The 26183-nt window shown below is 35.8% G+C and overlaps 1 protein-coding gene across 2 annotated transcripts in view; it reads right to left on the reverse strand.

Moving 5' to 3' along the window:
- Nucleotides 1–25565, reverse strand: part of LOC121407094 (CMP-N-acetylneuraminate-beta-1,4-galactoside alpha-2,3-sialyltransferase-like) — a 59700-nt gene extending 34135 nt beyond the window's left edge. Inside the window, exon 1 of one of the 2 annotated variants that reach the window (XM_041598022.1) lies at nt 25154–25565. In XM_041598022.1, the coding sequence (XP_041453956.1) occupies nt 25154–25163 (10 nt within the window). In that variant the 5' untranslated portion in view covers nt 25164–25565. Of the gene's footprint in view, nt 1–15581; nt 15898–25153 lie in introns of those variants that run through there. The other variant, XM_041598023.1, reaches the window with a different exon arrangement.
- Between the last annotated feature and the right edge of the window lie 618 nt (nt 25566–26183).

Below are 26183 nucleotides of genomic sequence, written 5' to 3' on the forward strand. Positions count from 1 at the left end.
AAGGAAAAAAAAGGTTTTCACTTGCAAATAAAAAAAAAAGGATTCCGCGTTTAAATGTAGGTGATGTAGGTTAAATCGCTACATTATACACCCCAGAAGCCCGCATCTAAGAGCCATGGGGGAGAGGGGTGGAAGAAGCAGCATAAAGCGGGTACTATTGAGTTAGTCCTGACCACCTGCTTTTGCACCTGGATTATATTTAAAATAGTCGGGGGGGGGCGAGACAATTCCTCTTTCAGTTACTTACAGGTGGAGTGATCGACCAGCCACTTTTGAGTGTGGAACTTGACATTTGAGTCCTATTATAACATCTATACAGTATAGTACAGCAGTAATGGGTGACAGCAATATGCTATGAAAATGATGGGTTTTTCACACGAGGAAGCGAAGCGACAGAACAAGAAAAATCGTCACTTTCAACTTTGAAACTCTGAATTTTTAACCTTCATAGCTTTCTGTACTAATATAGTATATTAGAGCAGCAGTGAAGGGCTACGGTAGTGTATAGCGTCGTCCTTAAAATTTCCATTTCAAACTGTGAAGTTTGTTATCAATAGGTTATTTCTAACCGATTTTCAGTAAATAATACAAAATATAATATGGACTCAAAATTGACGTCAGTTTAATACTTTCACCAGGGACCTGGAAAGCGGGGGTGCTGCGTGTATTATTTTCCATAGGCAGCACCCCCACGAAATCAGGTTTCCTTTGTATTTATTTATATATGTTATAATGTACATAATTATCACATCCGACAATCGCAAATCATTTACATAGTCTTTCACATATTCCAATAACATCCCTCCTATAACGCGACTCAATCAAGCTCCGGCACTCCGATACAGACGTAGTCGCGCGCGATACGTGATAACCATAGTTTACACACTACCATGACTACTCGATAAAGGGTGTGGTTGGACTTGAAACTTTGAGGGTTTTATGTCGAATCAATTGTGCACGCACCCGACCGCCCGTGTTTTGTATAAACAATTGTAACTCAGACAATAGATATCAAATTTCAGTCTATTTCGCCCTGCCCCATGGCCCTGGAAAGCGGGGGTGCTGGGGGTGAAGCACCCCAAAATTTGGGGTGCTGCATGTGTTATTTTCCATAGGCAGCACCTCCTGGAAATCTAGAGGTAAGTTAATGAATGACAGAAATGTAATGAAAATGAACGACGTTTTGTAGACAACCCCCCCCCCTTCAGAATTTTCAGACACAGTACTTAAAGTGTTTAAATTCACCCTTTTCAGATCGGAATTCTCCAATATTTTCTGCTTGCGCTTCGCGCTCGCACTATTTATCATTAAAAAAATGTATTTACAACGCCCAGATACTAGGTCTAATACTAAACACGCACACGCATGTTTATTCAGATACGCAGCTTGTTTTGGGGCTACTCCGGGCTGAAAATATACAATACAATCTTATGAAAATCTGATAACAAGTAGTTAAGTTATTTAATTTTAAAGTTTAGCAATAGTTTATGAAAATGTTGATTTGCATTTCGTCATGAATATTTAATGGGTTGACATGTGCGGAAATCTGTCCCCAAAGGTAGGGGGACCAGGGCCTGGAAATTTTTTTAAAGCAAAAAAGAAAAAAGAAAAAACAAATTTTTCAACCAAAATGTAAGGTCATTTAGTCCAAAAGGTATTATTTCGATTGTGAAGTGATGTATTTTCTCTATGAAAGACAAAAAATAGTAGGGGACATTTAATGTTGTGTCCCCTACTATTTTTTGGTAGGGGACACGTCCCCCTGTCCCCTCTGGGATTTCCGCCCATGTGGGTAGAAGATATCACATCCCCACTACCTGTTTATTGTGTTTATTACATAAAATCAAAATTGTTTCATTTTTTTCATACCAGTGTGAATGATATGTCTCCCTTAAAATTAAATAATTTGCAGCAAAGAATATCTAATAGACTAAATCGATGGTAAATTCAACTGTTTTTTTGGTTCTTGAAGGGAAAATATTAAATAAACCTAACTTAATATAATAAAATACAAAAGAACAAGTGGGGATATGAAATCATCAGTTTTCTCATTGAAGACATGCTTAAAACTCTTTCACCGGATCTTTAAAATGCAATAACTTTGATATTCCTTGTCTGATTTTGATCATATCTTTATTCTTATGTTCGTCTGATTTCTCTTTATCTGTTCAAACCATATTACATCAGTGTTGATCAGAATATCAAAAATTTTCTGCTCGCGCTTCGCGCTCACGTTATTAATGTAAAAATACAGTATATCCAATTACCCATCATTTTCTTGATTTACAAAACATGAATAGAATGTCCTAATTATAGGTCTGAAATCTCAATGTTTGCACTCGCATCAAGTGTATATTATGTACAGTACCTATCATGTTCATTATTAGAAGAGTGATAAAGATGTCCTGTTTTTAGGTCTGAAATCTCATTTTTATTTCCGCTCGCGCTTTGCGCTCGCATTATTTGTATAGTTATTTTCCCTTCCTGTTCATGATTAGAAAAGTGCATAAGATGTCATGTTTTTAGGTCTGAAATCTCATTTTTATTTCCGCTCCCGCTTCGCGCTCGCATCAATTGTATAGTTATATACCTATCCTGTTCATGATTAGAAAAGTGCTTAAGATGGCCCGTTTTTAGGTCTGAAATCTTATTTTTTATTTCCGCTCGCGCTTCGCATCAATTGTATAGTTATATACCTATCCTCTTCATTATTAGAAAAGTGCTTAGAATGTCTCGTTTTTAGGTCTGAAATCTTAATTTTGTTTTCGCTCGCGCTTCGCGCTCTCATCAATTGTATAGTTATATACTTATCCTGTTCATGATTGCAAAAAGTGCTTAGAATGTCCAGTATTTGGTCGGAATGTCAATTTTTTCAGCTCGCGCTTTGCGCTCGCATTACTTGATTGTTGATATATGTATCGTCTTAATGGGTAACTGCAAACAGTCTTTATAACACTTCCCTTTCGATCAGACCAGAGCGCATATAAAAAATATCTGCTCGCACTGATCATGTTCGCAGTTATTTGTTACATACGCATCTTGTTCAGGACCGCAAACATTGCTCAAAATTTTCAGGACAAAGTACATGAATTCCCCCCCCCCAAAAGAGTATAGCTCGCGCTTCGCGCTCGAGTAATCTAATTATTTATCTATGTTATTTTATAAGAAGAAAGCTAAGAAGTGACTTTCATATATATGTTTATATATATTATATATGTGTGTGTGGGGGGGGTTGGGTGTATGTGTGGTGCCCTTAGAGGCGTGTGTGTGTAATTATGGAAAATTCAATTGTGTCCTCTTCTCCCCCCCCCCCCCACCTTTGAAGAGAGATTTCAGCACCCCCACTGAAAAAATCGTTCCCAGGTCCCTGACTTTCACGTGCGAGAGCTCATGAGTGACAGAGCAGTAAAATTTGCCAGTTTGACTGTGAAACCTGGTATAGGCCTATATAGCGAGGGGTACTGTGACGCAGCCCTCTCAATGTTGATCAAAACTTTAAGGGACCATAGGACAGGGAAATATTAATTTTTGGAAATTGCCATAGTATATCTTTGCGTTATAGCACAATTAGAATATATCAAGCATACCTCATTAGGAAAATCATTTGAAAATCACTTTCAAATATGTATTTCATTTTTTTTTCAATATTGAATTTTGTTCACGCTATTATTTATTTAAATTGATTCAATCTATCTTGTACTTATTTGTATTATTTTGAAGAATTAAAATAAATTGAATTGAATAGGACGATTTTTCTAAAAACAATTCGTAACTTTTAAGATCTTTCCTTAGTTTTCTTAATCAATGGCCCCGGCTTCTCCCAATTGCGGTTTGCAGTACTATACATGTACATTCCATTTTGGCAAATTCGCCTAAACGTACTGTTCCACTATAACGGTTTCGGTTATTCAATTCAGTTCGATTTGATTAACTATCAGAATGTGTACGGGATTGCACAATGTATATTTGGAGGAAAAGCGGACACAGAAAAAAAAATATTATTCAAATCTAATTTATGAAAAGTAGTTCTCATTACAACATGCAGAAAACCGGCAATACATACAGCACACCAACAAACTGAACAAAACACTAGCTCTGCATTTGCCCAGGATTCTGAGTGGCTCGAGTGGAGTAGAGAAGTTATTTTTAATTATTTGAATCCCTGATTAATCTATTGTTGTTCAGATACGGGCGGTTGGTCTACATCTCACTCTCAGACAACCAGGCTAAAATCAGGGCATTTTTACTGTGAGTGATTGTATAACCGCCCGACTTGTGTACCGATCATTACCGCATACGGTTAGCACTTTGCAACATCCTTCTAAAAGAAAAAAAAAATCATATTTATCCATTTTCTGAAAATAACAAATATGGTTTTTCTCCACTGACAGCAGAAAACACACACTTGAATATGTATACCAACTACAATTAAGTGACATTTCGCATGCGAAGAGGTGCGCGATCGGGAGCTGATATAAAAAAAATATTGATTTCAGCCATTTTTAAAATCTTAATATTTTGTAGGTATTTGTGGTTACTTTACGGTAAAAGTTTAATTAATTTTAAGAAAAGTTTTAAAATGATTGAAAAAAAGAAGATTGTTCGGTATTATATATCAACTACCATACACGACAGTAGTATCAATGTTATTCCAAGTTGTCACAATATTATTGTAGTCTTGTTTTTTTTTGGCCTTTCGCCCTTTATCAGCAGTTTTGTAGCTGTTTTCCACAAGGGAGGTATTCGCCCTTTTTTAATCAGTCGTTTTGTAGCCGTTTCCCTTAAGGGAGGTATCGATCTTTTTATACTAAAATTAAAGTTGTAAATGAAAAAAAATTGATATTGAATCTCATCGAACAGGCAATTCTGGCGCAAAGCGCAAGCAAAAATTTTATATAGTAACAGATGAAAGATTTTTTTTTTGCAAGTCTTCCCTCATATTATTTCATTCACTTGTCTTCCTCCTCTTATTTTTTATCTTCTGTTTTTTTTCCTTTTTTCCTTTCTCCCTTTTTTCTTTTTTTTTTGCTCTTAGTTTTCTTGACAAAATCCCCTTACTAAAACCCTTTTAAAAAAGTTTTTTTTGCTTGTCAAATTTTTCCTCAGGAAATGTGCCCCCCCCCTTTCGAAAATTCTTGGATCTGCCCCTGAACATTATTTACCCGGTATGTAGATCCAGGCCTAGTCTTGAGTCTAGACTAAGAATTAGATTTAGGTCTAGCTAGAGTCTAGCCTAGGCCTATCGAGCTTGGCCTTGGCTTAGGCAATGGATTCGTCTAGGCCTAGTCTTACTAGGGCCTAGATCTATAACACTAACGGTTAATCTAGATTAGATGATAAGATCTAACGTTAGATCTATCATCTAGAATCTAGTATTAGGCCTAGTAGAAATCTAGATACCAGACTACTAAAAGTAGATTTAACAGGTAGGGCCTAGGGATTCTAACTTAAAAGTTGGAACCTAGTAAAATGTATAGGCCTAGCCCTAGGCTAATGTAATTGTCATCTAGATCTAGTCAAGTTCTAGTTACAGATCTAGACCTAGATCTACACCTCTAGATCTAACGTTAGATCAAAATTATAATCTACATCACATGTAACGTTAGGCCTAACGTTAGAATAATTCTCTAGATCTAGGCCTAGACCAATCTTAAAGTGTTATAGGCATAAAGATGGAACTAACGTTAGGTTCTCAACGTAGTCGTAGTCTTGAGGGCCAAGATTTAACTTACTAGGCCCCTAGTCCAGGTCTGACGAGAGATCTAGAGTAGGTATGATTATGAGTGACGTTAGGCTTAACGGTTACATGTAGATCTAGAACCTAGACTAGATCTAGATATCTATTCTAGATCTAACGGTAGACCTAATTATAGGCCCTATGACAGTCTAAATAAATCTAGGCCTAATGACTAATGGTAGGCCTAGTAATGTTCGATCTAGGCCCTAACTCAACTGAGTGTTGTTAGACTCTAGACTTCTAGACGTTAGGCCTAACGTTAGATCTAGATCTATCTAGACTGAAGTTAGATTTCAGATAACGTTATCTGCTACTGTTAAAGCGTTAGGCCCTGGCCTAGATCTAGGCCTAGATCCGTATTATTGTGCCCAAACATCGGACACGTTAGGTCTTAGCATAACTGGACCAAAATGAAATAAAAATCATGTGTATTTCTGTGGTACAATTTGATGTCATAGTCATACCGGTATAGAAAAATACGGTAATTGAAAAAAAAAAGGCCCTAAAAAAGCTAGCACGCATTTTAATTCGATCGGCCGATATAGGCCTAATCCGATGTTTGGGAGAGTGCCGTAAATTGAAGAGTGTCGGTCGAAACCCCGCGGCGGCAAGTGCAGATTTTTTTTTGCGATAAGTTATATCGCACAATACGGTATGTGCGACGGGATGTGCGATCTCGGCGGCGATATTTCCGGAGAAAATCACTTGCCCCAGTGCGGGTCCGGTCCTGTACTGGTTGCGGGGGATATTTGGGCGCTTTACTCTAGAGGGTGTACCGTACGGTAACTACCGGTATGGTTGGAACTACCCCTTATCGACCACCTAATCTTCTAAGCATCGTATCTGCGAAAATATTTATCAATTTTACCCAGTTTTTGTCTCATTTGTGCAGAAAATTAAGCAGATCAGATTCCCATGTTTCGCACAACGACTCCGATTCAATCCGCGTATATATCGACGAACAACGAATACGACGATTTTACATTTGCTCATTTGCACCCATCTTTTGAAACCGACCACCCGCGATACACTAAGTTTACGGCCGATTCTTGTCGCGGTGGCGAAGTATTTTGACTCTTCCAAATCAGTTCTATGATGTCAACATGCTAAATGATCGTCTCACTACTTCCATTGCGAGCTTCGGCACATGATTTGACGATTGACGACGGATATTTGTTCTAAAGCCGTTTCCTATCGGATTTCTTGGTTTTTCAGCGGGGTTAGGTTCTGGTCAATACAATTTTGATTAATTCTACTAAATTTTTACTTTTTGTTGCTTCTTTTTTTCTCGTAAAATCTATTCTTACCGTTTCTATGGACACTGCGCCTACTCTCCCGCGCGTATCGTTTGTAATACGCAATAATTTTAACGCGCGCAAGGTGGTCGGTCGGTTTCAAAAGAGAGGTGGTCGATATGTGGTAGTCTCACCATACTGGTACTGGTATGGCAGTGAGTCCAAACCATAGAGATACATCTCTATGGTCCAAACTTCGCGCGTGTCCAAACTTCGCGGACGGTCATTATCTCCAAAACTAGCCAATATCCTTAAAATCTGACATCATCAATGTGAAAAGCGACCTAAAATTACCCTTCACTGAAAGTTTCTTTAGGATTAGTCCAGTATTCATGAAAATATTGGCAAAAGATCGGCAAATTTGTCACCGTTAGCGCCCGTTTTGAAGAAATCAACAAGCATCACGATATCACCATTTTACAAGCAGAAATCATAAAAAATGTGAGTTAAATGTGGTACTAACCGATTCCATAGCATTTTGCCATCAATCTGATATAAATATTTCACTTTTTGAGCTTGAGTCTTTGTTTAAATCTCAACAAAAGCTTTGGTGCGCAAAGTTAGGTCACACTTTTTCTGAACGGTTTTCCAGCACAGCCCACATTCGCCGATCGGAATAGAATTTTGAGATCGCGATACCGGCGAAACCCAGTGACCTACTTTACATTTTCGTCCATGATTTTACAGTTTACGATCTTGCCGTCAATGTGGTTACTATTTCTTGAATTGGTTTTGTATAAATTATGAATAATTTGTGGACAAAATTAAGCCTGATGAATAATTTTGAAAAGTGCGCGAAGTTTGGACACCCCATCATATGTTTATTAGACAAGGCTAAATTAAGAATAAGATCTAGACTAGAGTCTATACGACATCGACTACGTCGTAGATCTACTCGTACTAACGTCAGATCGGGGCTACATGTCATTAGTTACACTTCAGATCTAACGTTAGACCTGCCTACGCTCGAGAAAAATGTAATCTAAGACAAGTCTATAAAGAGCTACATACCATATTCTTTGATCGACAGCTCGTGGGCGCGGTTGGCTAGGCTCAGAGGTCAGAATGCATGCAAGCAACTATTCTCAGTAAATAACACACCGGTAAACATAGGGCCGGGGGATCAGGCGGGATAAGTTGAGCATAAGTTGAGCCACCACCCCGGGCCCCCGGCCCCAGGCCAATAATGAATGAGTCAGAAATTTGGTGGTGTCATGTATTGATGACCCATATAGCATAACCCTTAAAGGGGAAGTTCACCCTGACAAAAAGTTTATTGTAAAAATTGCAGAAAAAATATTGCCGAAGGTTTGAGAAAAATTCATCAAATAATTAAAAAGTTATTAGAATTTCAATTATTTGATTTGTGACGTCATATATGCGAGCAGCATTTCACACCCGATCGTGAATAGAAAACAAAATTAAGTCATCAGGAACCATACAAAATTTGAAATTCATGCATTTTATATTACATAACACATGGGGCAGCTGCTCGTTTATGACGTCACAAATCCAAAATTTAGAACTCTAATAACTTTTTTACTCTTCAACGGATTTTCCTCAAAACTTCACAAATATTTTTTACTACTTTTTCTGCTATTTTTACGACAGAGTTTTCTTCAGGGTGAACTTCCCCTTTAATGTGTGGATGTAAAAATATCGCAATAAGTTTGAACTGGGGTAAGTTAAGCCAAATCAACATGGGGCAAGTTGAGCCATGGTTATTCTTATGGTGATGTACACTGATCTCTGATTTTTGTATAGAGATCAGTGGGTGATGTATGATAAAAAAAAATGTTAAAAATACAGCCGCAGAGGGCGCGCTCATCATGCTCTGTATCTTTATGTAGGTACTCTAGCTCTGTATAGAGTACCTACTCTAGCTCTGTATCTTTATGTGAACAAATCTACATTCATTTTTACAAAAAATCTACTTTTCTTGTTTTTCAAGATAAATAAAGTTCTTTTGGATTATTGTATCAGTATGACATGGCTTTTTGTCATCTTTAAGGACTGAGCACTCTGACGCCTGTGTTGCAATGAGGAAAGGGTATAAATGCCCTGTCCTTGAAATATGGTAAATAGGGGTAAGTTTGCGAAATGGGCAAAAGTGTTCTTACAATCTTATAATTAGGGGTGTTTCAAGGTACCATTTAACCGCAATTTTGTCCTTGTTTTGCGTGAAAATGGGGGGGGGGGGGAATTTCACAACATATTTCGAGCTCTAATGAAATAGTGTGTCCCGTTTTTAGGTCTAAATCTCATTTTTTTTTCCGCTCGAGCTTCCCGCTCGCATGACGGTAAGGGACATTATAAGCAATTTTTTTGTAATCATGATACTTGTCTCACTAAACAAACAATGCGAGCGCGAAGCGTGAGCTGATTTTTTTTTTTACATAGTCCTATTGACCCCAAATGGACTATTTTTTTAGGAATTCGTGAAGAGCACATATTTCACCGTATACTATACAGTCATCCAATAAGAGCGCCAAACGCTTGCTTATTTTCTTAGAATTACACCTAAAAAAAATTAACCCCTTTTTATAGTCATTGTAATCACGAACATGATGTGTATCTCAATAATCAAATATTTTGAGCGCGAAACGCAAGCTGAATTTTTTTTAATTCAGACCTGAGGGGCATTCTAAAGTTTGTTTGTAAGAATTCACTAAGACCATAAGTATTTCACTAACAAAATGATGCGACCGCGAAGCGTGAGCCGATTTTTTTTTATGTTTAGACCATAGCAAAAAGGGATATTCTGAAGACTGTTCTTAGGAATTCATGAAGAGCAGACATGTCTCATCAATCCGCTAATACGAACGTAAGCACGGACCAGAAATGTTATAATGAGACATTAAAAGGGGGCAGTTTTTTTTTAAAATCACCTCTTTTTTATCAATCATATAAATCATAATCAAAGATAATGAAAATATAACCCAGGTTATCGAACACGAAATAGAGTGACAGTAACTTATAGTTACGACATAGATGTGAAAATAAACATGGACGTGCAAATATAAACAAACATAAGCATATAAATTTATTATTTATTTATTCAAGATGAAAAGATCAGTTAAAAAACTGTTTTACATCATGGTCCTGACAAAACGTTTAAACAAATAAAAAAATGAATGAGTGCTTAGTGCCTATTATGAAAATAAAACTGATGGGAGTATGTAATATTGAATGCACACTATAGAATTTTGGTATTGATTAATCATAAATTATACAAGCCAAATAAATTCAAGTAAGTGTCTACAAAGTACTCGTCATAAATCTAGACTTTATCCAAACACAGTTCAATTCGACAGATTCAAAGGAAATGCCTGGGTAAACGATGAATGACAGAAAGAGAGAGAAATAGAGGAGTAAAGGTGAGAGAATGGGCCAGAGTTGGTGAGAAAAGAATAAAGGAAAGGAAAAGTGAGGAGAAGACGAGTCACTATAGAGAGGGAGTGAGAAGGGGGAGAAGGGGGTGGCAAGAATGAGAACATGGCAAAGCTTAAAATATGTACAAATTCTCACACATGTGAAATTCTCTGCTAAATTAATCCTAATGGTAGCATATTTCGGTGGGGGGGGTCAGCATGATGGAAGACGGCTTACAGTCAAACTGAAATCACTAATGATTGTGATTTGTGATAAGAAAATATTATACAGAGCGTCCCACAAAAAACGAAATCGAAATTTATCGATGATTTATCATAATTTATAGACATAAAAATATGACGTACCATTGTAAAGCTTTCCCCTCTTTCATCTGAAATTACTTAGAGTACTTCTCATCCACGCATGAGTGAGCAAAAACAATTTGATGAGGGGATACCAAAAAGTAATTTGGCGGGCTGCATGTGATGGGTTTAAAAAGAATACCACATATTCAAGAAGTTCATCATCCGCAATTTAATTTGATACCTCAATTTTAGAAAATGGTCAAGAAATGACAAAGTTCTGGTCATTTGAAATACGGCTTGAATTTCAATAATTTCATTAAATTATAAGAGGTTTTACAGGAAGGCTTGCAAATGAGATAAATTCTATGTGGAAAACACTTGGAAATCATTTTGAATAACGACTTTCGGGTTCACAATGTTACCCCCAAAGTTTGATAAGAAAATACCTTCATTTTATGTTGAAATAATTCGAGCTTGGAATTTGATTGATAATGAAATATTATTTAGAAAAGAACATAAGGTAGAAAAAAATTAATGGTTTAATCATTATATTGTTTTTAATAAATCACCAGTATTTTTCAAGGAATGGTACAATAGTGGAATTATATACTTGGAAGATATTTTGAATGTTGATGGAGGCTTTAAAGATGTATCCGAAATTCAATCTATGTTGAAATAGTAAAAGATCTGTCATTTTTTATTATTCAAAACTGAGGCAAGCTATACCTAAAATTTGGCTCTCAAAATCTTTTATTGAGAACCAACAAAGACCTGCGCATCTTGATATAGGCCTATCCAAACTAAAAATACACTCTTAAAGAGGATTGGTCAAAATGACCAATCTGTTGGTTAATATGTGTCCGACCGATAAAATTGGTCAAAAGCAACCGAATTATTGGTTCAAATCGAGCAAAATTTTGGTTGATATTGACCAATTTTATCGGTCGGACACATATTAACCAACAGATTGGTCATTTTGACCAATTCTTTTTTAGAGTGTAGGTAACTCAGTAAAATGTCTAGACCTTCAAGATACTTTTACAATTATGTTTGTCATGAAGGGTCAAATTCACGTTGTTGTTGCTGCTTCTTTTGGGAAAATATTTCGAAAATGAGTATAGTCTGGAATATATGTTTTGGGAGAAACTTGTTAAGAGTAAAAGAAAACAAAATTAGATCATTTAATTTCAAAATACTATATAATTCAGTGCCTGTGAAAAGAAATTTGTGTAAATGGCGTATAAGTGGAGATGCATATTGTAATAGTTTCAATGTAGAAAAGGACACAATACATGCTTTGATCAGTTGTAAACTGAATCAAAGTTTTTGGTTTTTATATATAATTTGGTTGATTAAAAAATCTTCAATAAACACGTTATTATCGATGTCGATCTTTTGATAAAAAAATAACGAGCACAAAGCACTAGATGATATAATTAGCATAGCTTTTTGGACTGTGTATAAATCAATTTTGTTACGTATACAGGAAAGTAGACAATAGACCATCCAATTTAACGTTTTTATTTAAATCAGAATTGCGTATATAGGAGACTATATAGAAATGAACAAAAACTGTTCTGTAATTTCTGTATCGTCTTCCGAATGTATTATTTGATTATATATGTTTGATGTATTCTGATATGAATGTGAAATGTATATGCAGATGATTAAATAAATAAATAAATGCTATTGACTCTAATGTAAAAAAGCTAATGCTCGCTTGAAATTTCTATACCGGTACCAAAATTGCATGAATACGAAATCCATTGGAAATAAGCCATCTCGGCTTTCATGGGCAATCCTGTCAAGGTATACACTACTGTTCATATTTTCTTGAACTTGTTCATAGTTACCTGACAAATAAAATCAATCAATCATTCAATCAATCAATCAATTGAAAAAAAATCAGTTTTACAGGCTATAGCGTTCAAACTCACGCGACCCTCCGTTTTGTTGACGATCAGGCATACATTAAGTCTTTTGTTAACCGTGCGTATAGCTTCTGTGGGAAACCGGTGAAAACACGTTTATTTAATGATTTTATGGAAATACAAGCACTGTTTCGATGGACCATAACTTTCTTATTACTTGACCATTTTTTGTGATTAAGGTATCAAATAGATTAAAGAGCAGATATTGAACTTTTAAGGCATGTGATTTTCTTTTGAAATTCAGATACCCCCGCCAAATAAGTTTTTGGTATCCTTTCTTCAAATTTCTTTGCTCACTCATGCGTCAATAAGAAATAATCTAAGTGATATCATATGGAAGATTAGATTCTAAGCTTTACATTGATTGGTCATTTGTCTATTTTCCTTATGATTAAGTTATGATAAATCATCGCTAAATCTCGGTTTCGTTTTTTTGTGGGACGCACTGTATGTTTATGAAGACGGAATTTAGCATTGGGCAGATAGCGCCCCATAAAAAGCAAGCATGGCAAGTGTGTGTAATTATAGTTATCAATAACATTCATGGCTTAGTAACCTAAGGGGGTAGTAAATCTGGCTAAGTCCAGGATGACTCAGATCAAGCATTGCATATGACGTATAAAGCAATTTGAGAAATCGATTTAATGTGGTTCTTTAGAGGACAAGTCCACCCCAACAAAAACTTGATTTGAATAAAAAGAGAAAAATTCAACAAGCATAACATTGAAAATTTCATCAAAATCGGAGGTTAAATAAGAAAGTTATGGCATTTTAAAATTTCGCTTCATTTCACAAAACAGTTATAAGCACATCTCGGTCGATATGCAAATGAGTTACTGATGACATCACTCACTCACTATTTCTTTTGTATTTTATTAAATGAAATATTTTTATTTTCTCGTCATTGTCATGTGAAATGAAGTTTTATTCCTCCTGAACACGTGGAATTCCATTATTTTAATATTTTGTGCATCAGGCAAGGAAGGCCTAATTATCAAATTCGTAAAAAATGAAATATTAATCAAAATAATAAAAAACAAAAAAAATAGTGAGTGAGTGACATCATCGATTCTCTCATTTGGATATATTTTTTTGTTAAAAATAAGCGAAACTTTGAAATGTCATAACTTTGTTCGATATTGATGAAATTTTCAACATTGTGCTTGTCACTCTCTGATTTTTCTCTATTGATTCAAATCAACATTTTTCTGAGGTGGACTTCACCGAGTGAACCAGTTAACTTTAGCAGTTATAAAGGCCCGGTCCCACAGCACTTGCGGATGCAATGCGGATGTAAAACGGAAAAAAAAGATCTTGCCATCCGTTGGAATACGCTATGCACCCGTTGTGTACCCATTGTGTGTTTCATACGCTCTATCCAGAACTAACAAACCGTACGAACTAAATGTTCATAAAAATAATTACAGAGTGACAATGACATATGCAAAAATAAAATATGATGCGACCTCATAAAATATGCTTAAATTATTTGATTTTGTAGTTGGGCATAATCTTGGGAACATTCGAGAGCTAACTTTAATCACGATCGTCATTCCAAAAGTTTCGAAATAATGTTTGACAGATTGTTAATAGCTGATATTATCTCCCCTTCTTATTTGTTATTATTTTTTCTACCTCTATTACTACTACACTATACTACTACTAGTACTACTACTACTACTACTACTACTACTACTACTATACTACTATTATGCTGCTACTATACTATTACTACTACTACTACTACTACTACTACTACTACTACTACTACTACTACTACTACTACTACTACTGCTACTCCTACTTATACTATATACTTCTACTTCTATGCACTCTAAAAACACTGAGTAAAATTTTACCCAATATTGAGTAAAAAGGGAACATGCATGTTTGCTGGGTATTTTTTTACCCCATATTTCAACGCAACATTGCGTAAAATTTACCAAATATTTTTTTTTCTTTTTACCCAACAACATGCATGTTCCCAATTAATCCAATATTGTGTAAACCTTTTTTTAGAGTGTATGCTACTACTATTATACTACTTTTATACTACTATATAGTGCAACTTTATATGCTATGATGGTGTGTGCGTGCCCCAATTGCTCATGACTGTTTTGATGAATAATATTTTGTCCTACCAAAAATAAATATATTTTTTTTCAATCGTCAAAATCAACTAAAATCATTATGTCATTATTTAGGTTGGACGCATATAAATTATATTGCCAGTTTTTCGACCAATCCTTCACGTTTTATACGTGTATGTTGGGCCTACACGTTACCAAACTATAAAAACCGTCACTATAATGTCGCTATACACTCTAAATTACAGGGATTTAAAATAAGTCCAGATGGACTGTAGTTAGGAACCAATCGATTTCTGGATTTAGTTTCAATCCTAAAGACTTCAATTCAAATCTCAAATGATTTAATTTTAAATCTTTCGAGGTTTTAAAATGAATCTTAAGGATTCATACTAAATCCGGAATTTGATTGGTCCCTAACTACAATCCATGTGGACTTATTTTGAATCCCTGTCATTTAGAGTGTACTTCAGACGATAGTAAAAATGATAATAATAATAACGTCATATTTTAGCCAGCGGGCCGGTACCCACTTCAGTTCCGAATGTTTCTCCCAGCGGGCCCTGCATGCTCATACATGATTATGTTATTATTACGATATCGCAAGAGTTCGGTTAACACTATGTGATTGCTTTCCGTGAAACAATAGAGCCGACTGTTCACGTATCATGCAATCGCTGGAAACACGCATGCCAACTATATCAGGCCTATTCTTTCAAAGTATATGATTAAGAATATATACCCCTGCAATCAACACTAGCTTGCAGTCGGAACCATGTAAGAAGCAGGTGAAATAAAGTAATAAACATTTCTTCTGATCATTCTTAACGGAATTCTCAAGACAATTATCTCACCTCTTTCATAATTATGATAACGTCGATGAATGAAGATTGTCAGCAACCATAGTGTTAATTCGAAGGTCACATTAGCTTCCTGTTTTATACCGCTTTGGCATGGCGTATATAACCAGGGTACAAAAACTGGTAGACGTCATAGGCAAGGTATACACAAAAATATAAGAACTTGGGTCATATTTGCCCCGCTCACATATCCGAATATCACACATTCCTTCTCAACGAACTCGATATACATATTTCAAGAAGCAATACACCAGTCGGATTAAATCCAAATATTTGTATAGGCCTATACACAAGCAGAAGTCAAACATGTCGTTCTTACAGCAATGACTAATGACTAAAGTCTAATCCAGTTTTTATTTCGGCTTACTGCACTATCATGGTTATCATATAAACCAAGTTGGGACTAACAAAAAGCAGACATGGTTATAGAACTTATGGGGTTACGTCCCGGGTTACGTGGGGGTGGGGTGCGGGTTTGAACTAGGCCTATATACACGATGAAATAGAATGGCATGTCAATCGCTGGAATGAGGAAGTACTACCGATTGCCGAATGTGATCCATACACAAATAATTTCATTTTGTATGATTTAGACATTACGAGAAAGCGAGGCAAGCGAGAACAAATAACTTGCAAACTTTTGTGTGGCAGATAAGTTGATCCATCTAGGCTAATCATTTCGACTGCATGCAACCTCATTTGCTTTCTGAAACCACTCAGTAGATGAGATGCTTAGAGAGTATTTAGGGCAGCTGACATGAGTGTATTTTTTCTTCTTGTTTATACAGAGAATTCAAATTCAAGCCGAGAGGTTCCTATTCACAAACACACACTCTACCAAGAAATGTAGCAATGGAAAAGCTGGCTCATATCACAAGTATCATGTGCTCTGTCAGTGGCGGATCCAGGGGGGGGGGCAGTCCAGCCCGTGCAGAGGTCATAGTTAATATTTTGTAAAGTAAATGTGCCGTTCATACACAGTGTGCCTCCCCACTTTTTTTAAGTCACACAAAATATTTCAAATTGGAATGCCGCTCATAAACAAGTGAGGACTTTTTCTTTGCTAGTCAAATTTTACGTACAAAAATTTTACCTTCATTTTGAAGTCAAAACCTTTTTTCCATGCTCCTGCACTGTGAAAAATATTGGGTAAAATCTTAATCAGCACGAGGGGAATTATGTGTCCAACCAATTTGGTGCAATATTTTACCAAATAGTGTACAGTACGGCTGAAAATAAGCAGCAATTATTTTTGAATGGACAAAATTTTCATCACATTGGACAAATAAAAATGCCCAATGATGGTTGGACAAATAATTAACGTCATTGAGCATTTTCACCCGAATATTATTTAAGAGTGTGCATGGGTCTATTGTTGTACTTTCTTGCCATTTATTTTAATGTGCTTTCTGTGCATTTCATAAAGATGATAAATGATAAAGCGAAAGTTACAGGCAAGGAAAAACAATTCTTTTATATTACACGCCATAAAGAAGTAAGAAAATTTTACCTTTCAGGTCTGAAAGAGGCACTTTATAAACCGTGTTAAGTTAACGTTTTACCATAATGCAATTGAAAATGAAAGTGGCTACTCAAAACGGTTTCCCTACAAATCGGTTCTTGATACGAGAAACATTATCGCCAGTGATTGGCTCGCCGTCAAAATTGAAAAACGGGTTGGGATAAACATGGTAAGAGGCAAGATGGGACATTAGTGATAACTCATGACATAAAGATGTGAACTAATTGTAATCGATATATAGTTGCAGACTAATTGTCGGCGAATAGGGGCGATTTGGACGTGAGTAGGGGGTGACGATAAATGGATGACATGCAGAGGCGGTGTTGAAGATAGCGAAATGAAATAACAGAGGGAGAATAAAGGAAGGGAGGAAGGAAGGAAAATGAGTTATGGGCAGCGTATTTCTATATTACCACATAATTCAGTTGGGATAAGTATTGGGTCATATTTCTTGTCGTCCGGCCCCCGGTGAGGGGGGGGGGGTCACTCTCCACATGGACTGCTACACACCCGTATCCGACAACCTCAACCCTCAACGGCGTAACTACATTAACTAAATTTGCTACCCTAAATGGCGTAACCCATGAGAAATGCCATCACCCTAAGTGGCGTTAACAGGGAAAAGCCCAGAATTCTATACCCTAAGTGGCGTAAACATACCGAAATCGATTGATTGCATAGGGGAAGGCGGGGTAAGTTGAGCATAGGGGCAAGTTGAGCCACCAGCCCCAGGCAAATAATGAATGAGTCAGACATTGTGGTGGTGTCATGTATTGATGACCCATAGCATAACCCCTAACCCCACCACATTGTTTTCAACTTTGAAACAAAAAGTAGTTTTTTAGAGGGACAAATATGAATTTCAGCCAAAAAAGTAAAAAAGAGTGTGAAATAGATAAGTGCTTTATAAACACACACATCTTTAAATATAATAAAGACATGATAACAACATTATTAGTCCAGGTATGGATCTTGTCATAGTCTTTTATATGATGGATGCATAATAAATGTGTGGATACAAAATTATCGCACTAATTTCGCACTGGGGTAAGTTGAGCCAAACAGCATGGGGCAAGTTGAGCCATGGTAATTCCTATGGTAATGTATCTTAAAAGACAAACAAACCGTAAAAATCGATTGAAATGCTGGCTGAAAGGAGCAAATTTAAATGACTGCTCTTTTCCTTTTAAAGGATGTTAGTCTTTATAGAGAATTAGCAAGTGAAAAGACTTTAAACAAAAAATTGACATGCTGGTTCTCCCCTCATACATTTTGTACATAGTTTTTGTGGCTCAACTTACCCCAGAAGGTGGCTCAAACTTACCCCATATATGGGGCAAGTTGAGCCATTTGACATCGTTTTTTCAAAGGTCACGATGACTTTCAGTGTGGGGATAGAAAGTTATATATAGGTGGAAAATATTTCAGAAGAATTAAATTTTAAGGCAAGGTACTTATTTCGACAAGATTATTAATCATATCAATTCTAACATGCAAAAAGCAAAAACTGTCACAACTTACCCCGCCTTCCCCTACTGATTACTTATCAATGTTAAATTGATATTACGTACAAATGGCAGGTATAATCCCGGCATTTTTTTGTAGGCCAGCATAATTTAATCTCAATGACACCTCTCTTAGCCACTTTGAATAGCCATCTTTTAGCCTAAATTAATGAATGCAAGTGAAAAATGTTGATTGCCTTGACTGACTGAAGCATCACTTACCATTCGTTTTACCAATTTCATCAAAACTTGAAAAATGGAAACCAGTAATGTGTTGAAAAATACATAGGCCTACATTAATCAAACCTCTTTATATCTTCTTGTTTATGTTTTAATTGATAATTTAAAAACAAATCATAGGAATCCCCGGTATGAATCAAACAAAATGGTATAGACTAAAGGCCTTAACCCTAGGCGTGCTGCCTAATATAGAATAGAGCCGAATGTAAGACTACATGCAGACTATACTGTACGGTACGGGGATATCATTCTCTCATTAAGTGATGCGCTGGCCGGCGTGTGCGAGGATTGTTTTGTATCCCTTAAAATCACGCCCTTCATGGTGTTTATGGCTTAGGTCGGCTCATCTTCTCAAATTTGCAACGCTAAACGGCGTAGATCAATTCATATTTGCACCCCTCAATGGCGTCATTTTCATAACCAAATTCGCAACCCTAAATGGCGTGAAGAGAGAAAAGGCGATACCCTAAAAGGCGATTTACCAGCGAATGTGCTGAAATGCAACCCTTTTTGCCAAAGACGTCGACGACGCCTGAGTGCCTGAAACGGGACCTTTTCGATGCTTTTTTTGGACGCGGGTGCGTTAGCAAGCCATGTGGAGAGTGACCCCCCCCCCGGTGTCTGCCCCCCCCTCCAAATCAAAAGAGAGGGATAGTTGGGGTAATGGGGTTGCATGGTAATATATCAACAAACATTTTTTTTTGACAGGAGATGGCCTTATCCTTACTATAATTTGGCTAACTTTGTGTCATGATCCTTCCATTAGTTTGACGGCGCTTTTCTCCGTGGTTTTCCACTCAATCGTGCTGGATTTTTTTTCTAAGCACAGTTAAATTGCTCGCAGTTTGTCATGAGGGTGTTGTTTGTGGTATTTTGGTAGCATTTATTATTTAAAGTGTTTTTACAATTATTATTCGTAACTTTTTTGTTTGCATTCCTTTTCGCAACCCCGAGTATACTTATGATTATGATTGAGCAACCTTTAAAGGACAAGCCCACCCCAACAAAAACTTGATTTGAATAAAAAGGGAAAAATTAACAAACATAAAACTGAAAATTTTATCAAAATCGGATGTAAAATAAGAAAGTTATGACATTTTAAAGTTTCGCTTCATTTCACAAAACATTTATATGCACATCTCGGTCGGTATGCAAATGATGACATCACTCACTCACTATTTCTTTTGTATTTTACTACATGAAATATGAAATATTTTAATTTCTCGTCATTGCCATGTGAAATGAAGTTTCATTCCTCCCGGAACACGTGGAATTCCATTATTTTAACATTTTGTGCTTCAGGCAAGGAGGTCCTAATCACCAAATTCGTAAAAATTGAAATATTGTATAATTCAAACAATAAAAAACAAAAGAAATAGTGAGTGAGTGACATCATCGACTCTCTCATTTGGATGTAACTGGCTCGTTCATGTAACTATGTTGTTGAAAATAAGTGAAACTTTGAAATGTCATAACTTTCTTACGTTACATCCGATTTTGATGAAATTTTCAGCATTGTGCTTGTTTGATTTTTCTCTATTGATTAAAATCAACATTTTTCTGAGGTGGACTTGACATTTAATTTAAAAAGTACAAACAACCACAGTGTAATGTACATGTACATTGTAAGGTACATGTGCAAAACAGTGCAATGTACTTACATATTTATTTCTGACCCAACACATGTAATGATAACATTTCTATATTATAATTGCCTTTTGACTACTGAATAAACCATGTTCTGATACATTTTTCAATTTTATAGTTATAGATTTGGATTTCACTCTGTATTGATTACTGACGTTCTTCTACCAGTTCAACCCAAGATGCAACCTCCTATAAAAAGTTTGCTACAATGAATCAGTTATTTAATATACTTCATCAATAAACTGCTTGGCTTTCAGTGTCTGTCGGCAGTCTAGCTGTACATAAAAGAATATCATCCCCCCAACACACACCTTGATAAAGAAAAATTACTCCAACCCCCTGTGCTGCCACGTTTAGTGTCTATTATGCAGATAATCATGGTGTAGTTTGCATGACTCCATTATACAGTTTACTTGAGAATCTTCGAAAAGAAACAAATTTAATTTTAACATATTGTGAAAACATACGGTCGCATATTATTTTCCATCTGTTATTCAAGTTATAAAATCATCAAGCGTCGACATTATTCTTATATCGAAGAAATTTTGTTTTTCTCATGTCAGATGTATCAAATATACTATTTATATTATCATTGTAATTCCTCGATGGCTTCAATAGTGTAAAAATTCAAGAATGGTAAAAAGATATTCATTTTCTTTTTTTTTCATTAATAGCACAGTAGTTTTGGTCACATACGTGACCATTGAAAAGATAACGAATTCATCCGTTTTCCCCTTCACAATGGTATTTACGAAAGTGGGATTTTTTTTGAGTGTGTACAATACAGATTTTGACATATTATTCAGAAAATATCATATTTCACCCTTCTTTCGAACCTTTTCATTTCTTTTTCTTGGTGGTGAAGAATGGGGGGGGGAGAGCCCCCCCCCCATCTGTGTGCCACTGCATTGGTGTGATATAGGCTTGCGACCCCAAAGTTTAACAAAAAGGTAATACATCTCAAAACATATTCTATTTGACCTTTCGACAACTTTGAATAGGAAAAGACCAACTAATTTTTTGTAATCTCGAATAATATTATGAGGTTCGACACGTCGACTTATTTTGGAACTCTTTTGAAAATAACGTAGGCCTATACCGAATTAATAAACATCCACTTTTAGATCTACATGCACTTCAACGGCGTTTTTCGAACCTGTTTGGATGATTAAAAATATTCATCGAGGTTTCTCGAATATTTGGTTTTTTTTCATTCCACTCGTTACCTAACACACAACATAACTTTGTAGTCTGACTTTTTAATTAAAACTAGTTACAAATCCGTACAATCTGACGAAAACTGAAACGACCATTACTTGTAGATTTGATAGAAATGAAAACTAAAAACATAAAAGACGGAACTCTATTTATAAAAAGAAAAAAATTGTTATGACGAAATCACTCAAACGAATAAAATACAAAACTTATTACACACAAAGAAAAACAATGCATAGAATGACACAATACAAACGAAACAGCGTCGCAAAAATACAGTTTCATATATTTATTATGATTATATTGTATAATTTGTAAATCAATGTTCGATGGATGGAGCTCTAATTCTCTTATTACACAGTGTCGTGTAATGAGACAAACCTTTTACGGGGAATAGTTTTGGATACGGTGCAGTATTTAAAAACAAATATGTAAGTGAATGAAGCGAACGAGCCAAACATGAAACTCTGTATCACGGTGAAAGTCAGAGTGCTTAAATAGTAGCGATATTCAATCCCTTTTTTTTCCTCAAAAGTAAACTTCTATGGAGGTGTATATTTTTTGTTAAGTGGCTGGGTTCTTCTTTTAACAAATTATTTTAACAGAATCTATTTCAAAATTGATCTTTAACTATCAAAGGATTATTCCTGGCTAACTTTTGGTGGAAGATTAATGGTCTCACTTCAATTTTAGGGACTGAAATTTCCAGGATGATACAGGTCTATTCTCCCTATCGCTATTAAACAATATTTATTTACCTGTATATAATTACAGGCCAAAAAATATGTTGGTGCATAAGACTTGATTACAGTTTCATACGACACATTATATACCTTCGTAATGAATTAGATTGATTGAGACGAAAATTTTGCGGCATAAATCTGTGGATACGATGGCTTATTTCAGAAAATTTGTAAGGGAATGAATCGAACGAGCAAAAAATGTAAATTTGTAATAATCAATTCTAACATGGAGAGAATCAGGTAGCATGAATAAATAGCAATCTTTATTCTCATCGGGCATGTTGGCTAGAATATACCCATTAAGTATGCCTAATCATGATTTAGCGTGGAAGTGCGGTGGTAGTGGTGATAATGGGTTTTTTTATATTCGATTCCCCACGCTTCCTCTCTCCCGCTCTTTCTCCTTCACCACCTCACTTTCTCCACACACTTATCATGCTTCTGATCCTATCCCAGCCTTTCCCTTTAATCGTTCCCAATTCCTCCCCATCCTATCCCCCATACCTCTCTCTCTCTTTCTATATCATTTACCACTCTCCCCATCTTTCTTCCTCCTCACTTCGCACTCCCCTCTTTCTCTTTTCTCCAAATTTCTGTTTCTTTCCTTCTACCGTTTCTTTGTTATTTGATGGTAAACAAGAATACCTCTCCAATGCTTTGCAAATATAACGAGCATGGTCATGCCTATTTTAAGCAAATCTAAATATTGAAACTGTTGAGCTCAATTCGCTCAATACCATTATGACAGGGTTAGAATAAAAATGAAATTCTGCTGGACGAATATTTCATTTTCATATGACTTTTAAGATATATTATTTTGAATTTTCACTCGCGCTTTCATTTATTCCATGAAATAAAACCGTGTTTTCAAGTATTCTTGAAATCGCATTCTATTTCTTCAGACTCACTGGGTTTGTTGGAGTGTAACGGTTTATGATGATACTGATTACCATGATTACGGTAAACGAATTACAACAATAACCACAATTATCATGATTATATTGACTATATTCTGCCAATAACAAAATTCTCTCTTGCATGTTTGTTGCGAAAAGCGGAATCTTGACTCGATTCCTCAACTTTTAAGAATATGATTTTAATTTCTTTTATAAATTTCATACACACATTCATGCAGCATTCATGTAAGAATGTAATGTGCTTTAGAGAATGTTTATCACAGTGAGCTCTATAGGTTTAAGCGTGCAGAAATTATGCACAGCTTGAATCTTCATATTAATTAATTCGTTTTGAGAGAAAGAAAAAGGGCCCATGCAGTGACGTACGTTGTATTTGCCTTAAAAAATAAAATTATAATAATTCGCAAATTCCTTGATCTTCACCCATTTTTCTTATCTTTCCATCTCTAATTTGGCAGCCGTCTCCTCTGTGGGTAAAGTTTCAACAGAGGTGAAAATCATTATTACAAAAGAACAAAAAGACTCAGAGCTTGATCACCACGTACATATAACCTCCGTAGATGTGTACTTTATTAATCCGGTAGTACAAAACAAGAGCACTGTAAAATAGAAAGAATTAACCATAACTTTATATATCAATTTCAAATTATGTGAAAACGAGTTTCCCCGTTTTTCCACATCTAGTTAAAGGACAAGTCCACCCCAACAAAAACTTAATTTGAATAAAAAGAGAAAAATTCAACAAGCATAACACTGAAAATTTCATCAAAATCGGATGTAAAATAAGAAAGTTATGACATTTTAAAGTTTTGCTTATATAGTTATATGAACGAGCCAGTTACATCCAAAGGAGAGAGTCGATGATGTCACTCACTCACTATTTCTTTTGTTTTTTATTGTTTGAAATATGAAATATTTTTATTTTCACGTCATTGTCATGTTAAATGAAGTTTCATTCCTCCCTGAACACGTGGAATTCCATTATTTTAACATTTTGTGCTTCAGGCGAGGTCCTAATCATCAAATTCTTAAAAAAATGAAATATTGTATAATTCAAACAATAAATAACAAAAGAAAAAGTGAGTGAGTGACATCATCGACTTTCTCATTTGGATGTAACTGGTTCGTTCATGTAACTATTTTGTTGAAAATAAACGAAACTTTGAAATGTCATAACTTTCTTATTTTACATCCGATTTGGATGAAATCTTCAGCATTGTGCTTGTACCGAAAGCGCGAAAACACCTTCAGAAAATTGATTAGCTTCCGGGAGACCGCTGGAGCTATATGAAAAACTTAGTTTATGTGTTTTGATTTTAATAGACAAACCATGATCTCCTCTACTATAGATATAGGGGGGGGGGTGACAATAATGTAATTTGTTAGCTTGTTGCCAACAATATTTGTTCCTGTAAAAATATACTTGTAAAGCAAAATACAGAAATCCTTTCCCCATTGATGAAATCTTGAATCAGTCATTGACTTTTGCAAATAGTGTAACAGATACTGGTGTTACCGATACATCTTGCAGAATAGTTGCAAGTTAAGGCTTATAAGACTTTACTTACAACTATTCTACACTGTGCATCGGTAACTCCATGACGATAATAAAAATAAAAAAATATAAGAGAAAAAAGGAGTAAATTTCGTTAGGAGGGAGAGGGGGAGAGAGGGGGGGGGGGTAAATTAACTTAAGGCCTAGTTATCAGAAACAAAATGGAAGAAAATGATTGACCATGCAAGGTCGAAATAAAGATTGCAAATTGAGTGATCTTACCTTTCTTCATTCCTGCAATACATCATGTACTAAGCACTATACACAAATGCATCGCATCATCCCCTCATACAAGCCAAGCCAAGCTATCCGTAATCGTCTGCTGTCGGTAACAGAAATGACCACATCATCGCAGTGCATCGCATTAGGTACACACTTTTCTCCACGACTGCGTAGACCCCGCGCTCTCCTCATAGCGTTGACAACCAAGACATCTTATGACTTGGTGTATTATCCTTTTGTATTCTCTAATCCATCTCTGAATACAGTTATTCTATTCCTTCACCGTCTTTATAAACTCATGTTCATGTCCTTCCTCAACTATACGATTCTTACGGATGAGGATGAATGTCACCAATTCCTTATCGATGTAGTCATTGCGGGCGTCAATGATATGCGGCCGCTTATATCCCTTCGAGAGGACGACGAGCGCCTACTGTAAGACTGGTCATATCAAATTTTGCGGAGAGAAAGTGAATGCGCAGAGAAATTAAAATGGGCCGGAGATCGAGGAGCTTGCGTGAGGTCGAATAGGAGGAGGGGTATTAAATCTAATTCTTTTCACAATCCAATTTGGCATATATATTACGAAGCCGTTTCACCACATGAAATCCCCGATTTCTTCATAACTAATATACATAAACTCCCGGCATGAACTTCATCTTGCTTGAAATGAAGTTGAATAAGATGTAGTACAGAAAAGGAATTAAAGAGAGTGAATGGATAAAAGACACCATTTGAAATAATTGAACTCCAATGGGATATCTTTGATCTCATTAAAACAATAACGGGAACATTGGTTGATATCCCAGTTCATATAATCAGCGGAGGGGGGGGGGGGGTTGTTGGCGAATTTCATTTTGTTTCACGAAGAAGCGTGCATCAAATAATATTTCATGCACAAGTATAATAATAATGATGATAATAATGATAATGATAAAAATAATAATAACAATAATAATTACGATGATGGTGATAATAATGATAATAGTAATAATAATAATAAGAAGAAAAAGAATGATAAGTGTGCTTG

Source organism: Lytechinus variegatus, chromosome 2 (assembly GCF_018143015.1).
Source record: "Lytechinus variegatus isolate NC3 chromosome 2, Lvar_3.0, whole genome shotgun sequence".
NCBI classification, from domain to species: Eukaryota; Metazoa; Echinodermata; class Echinoidea; order Temnopleuroida; family Toxopneustidae; genus Lytechinus; species Lytechinus variegatus.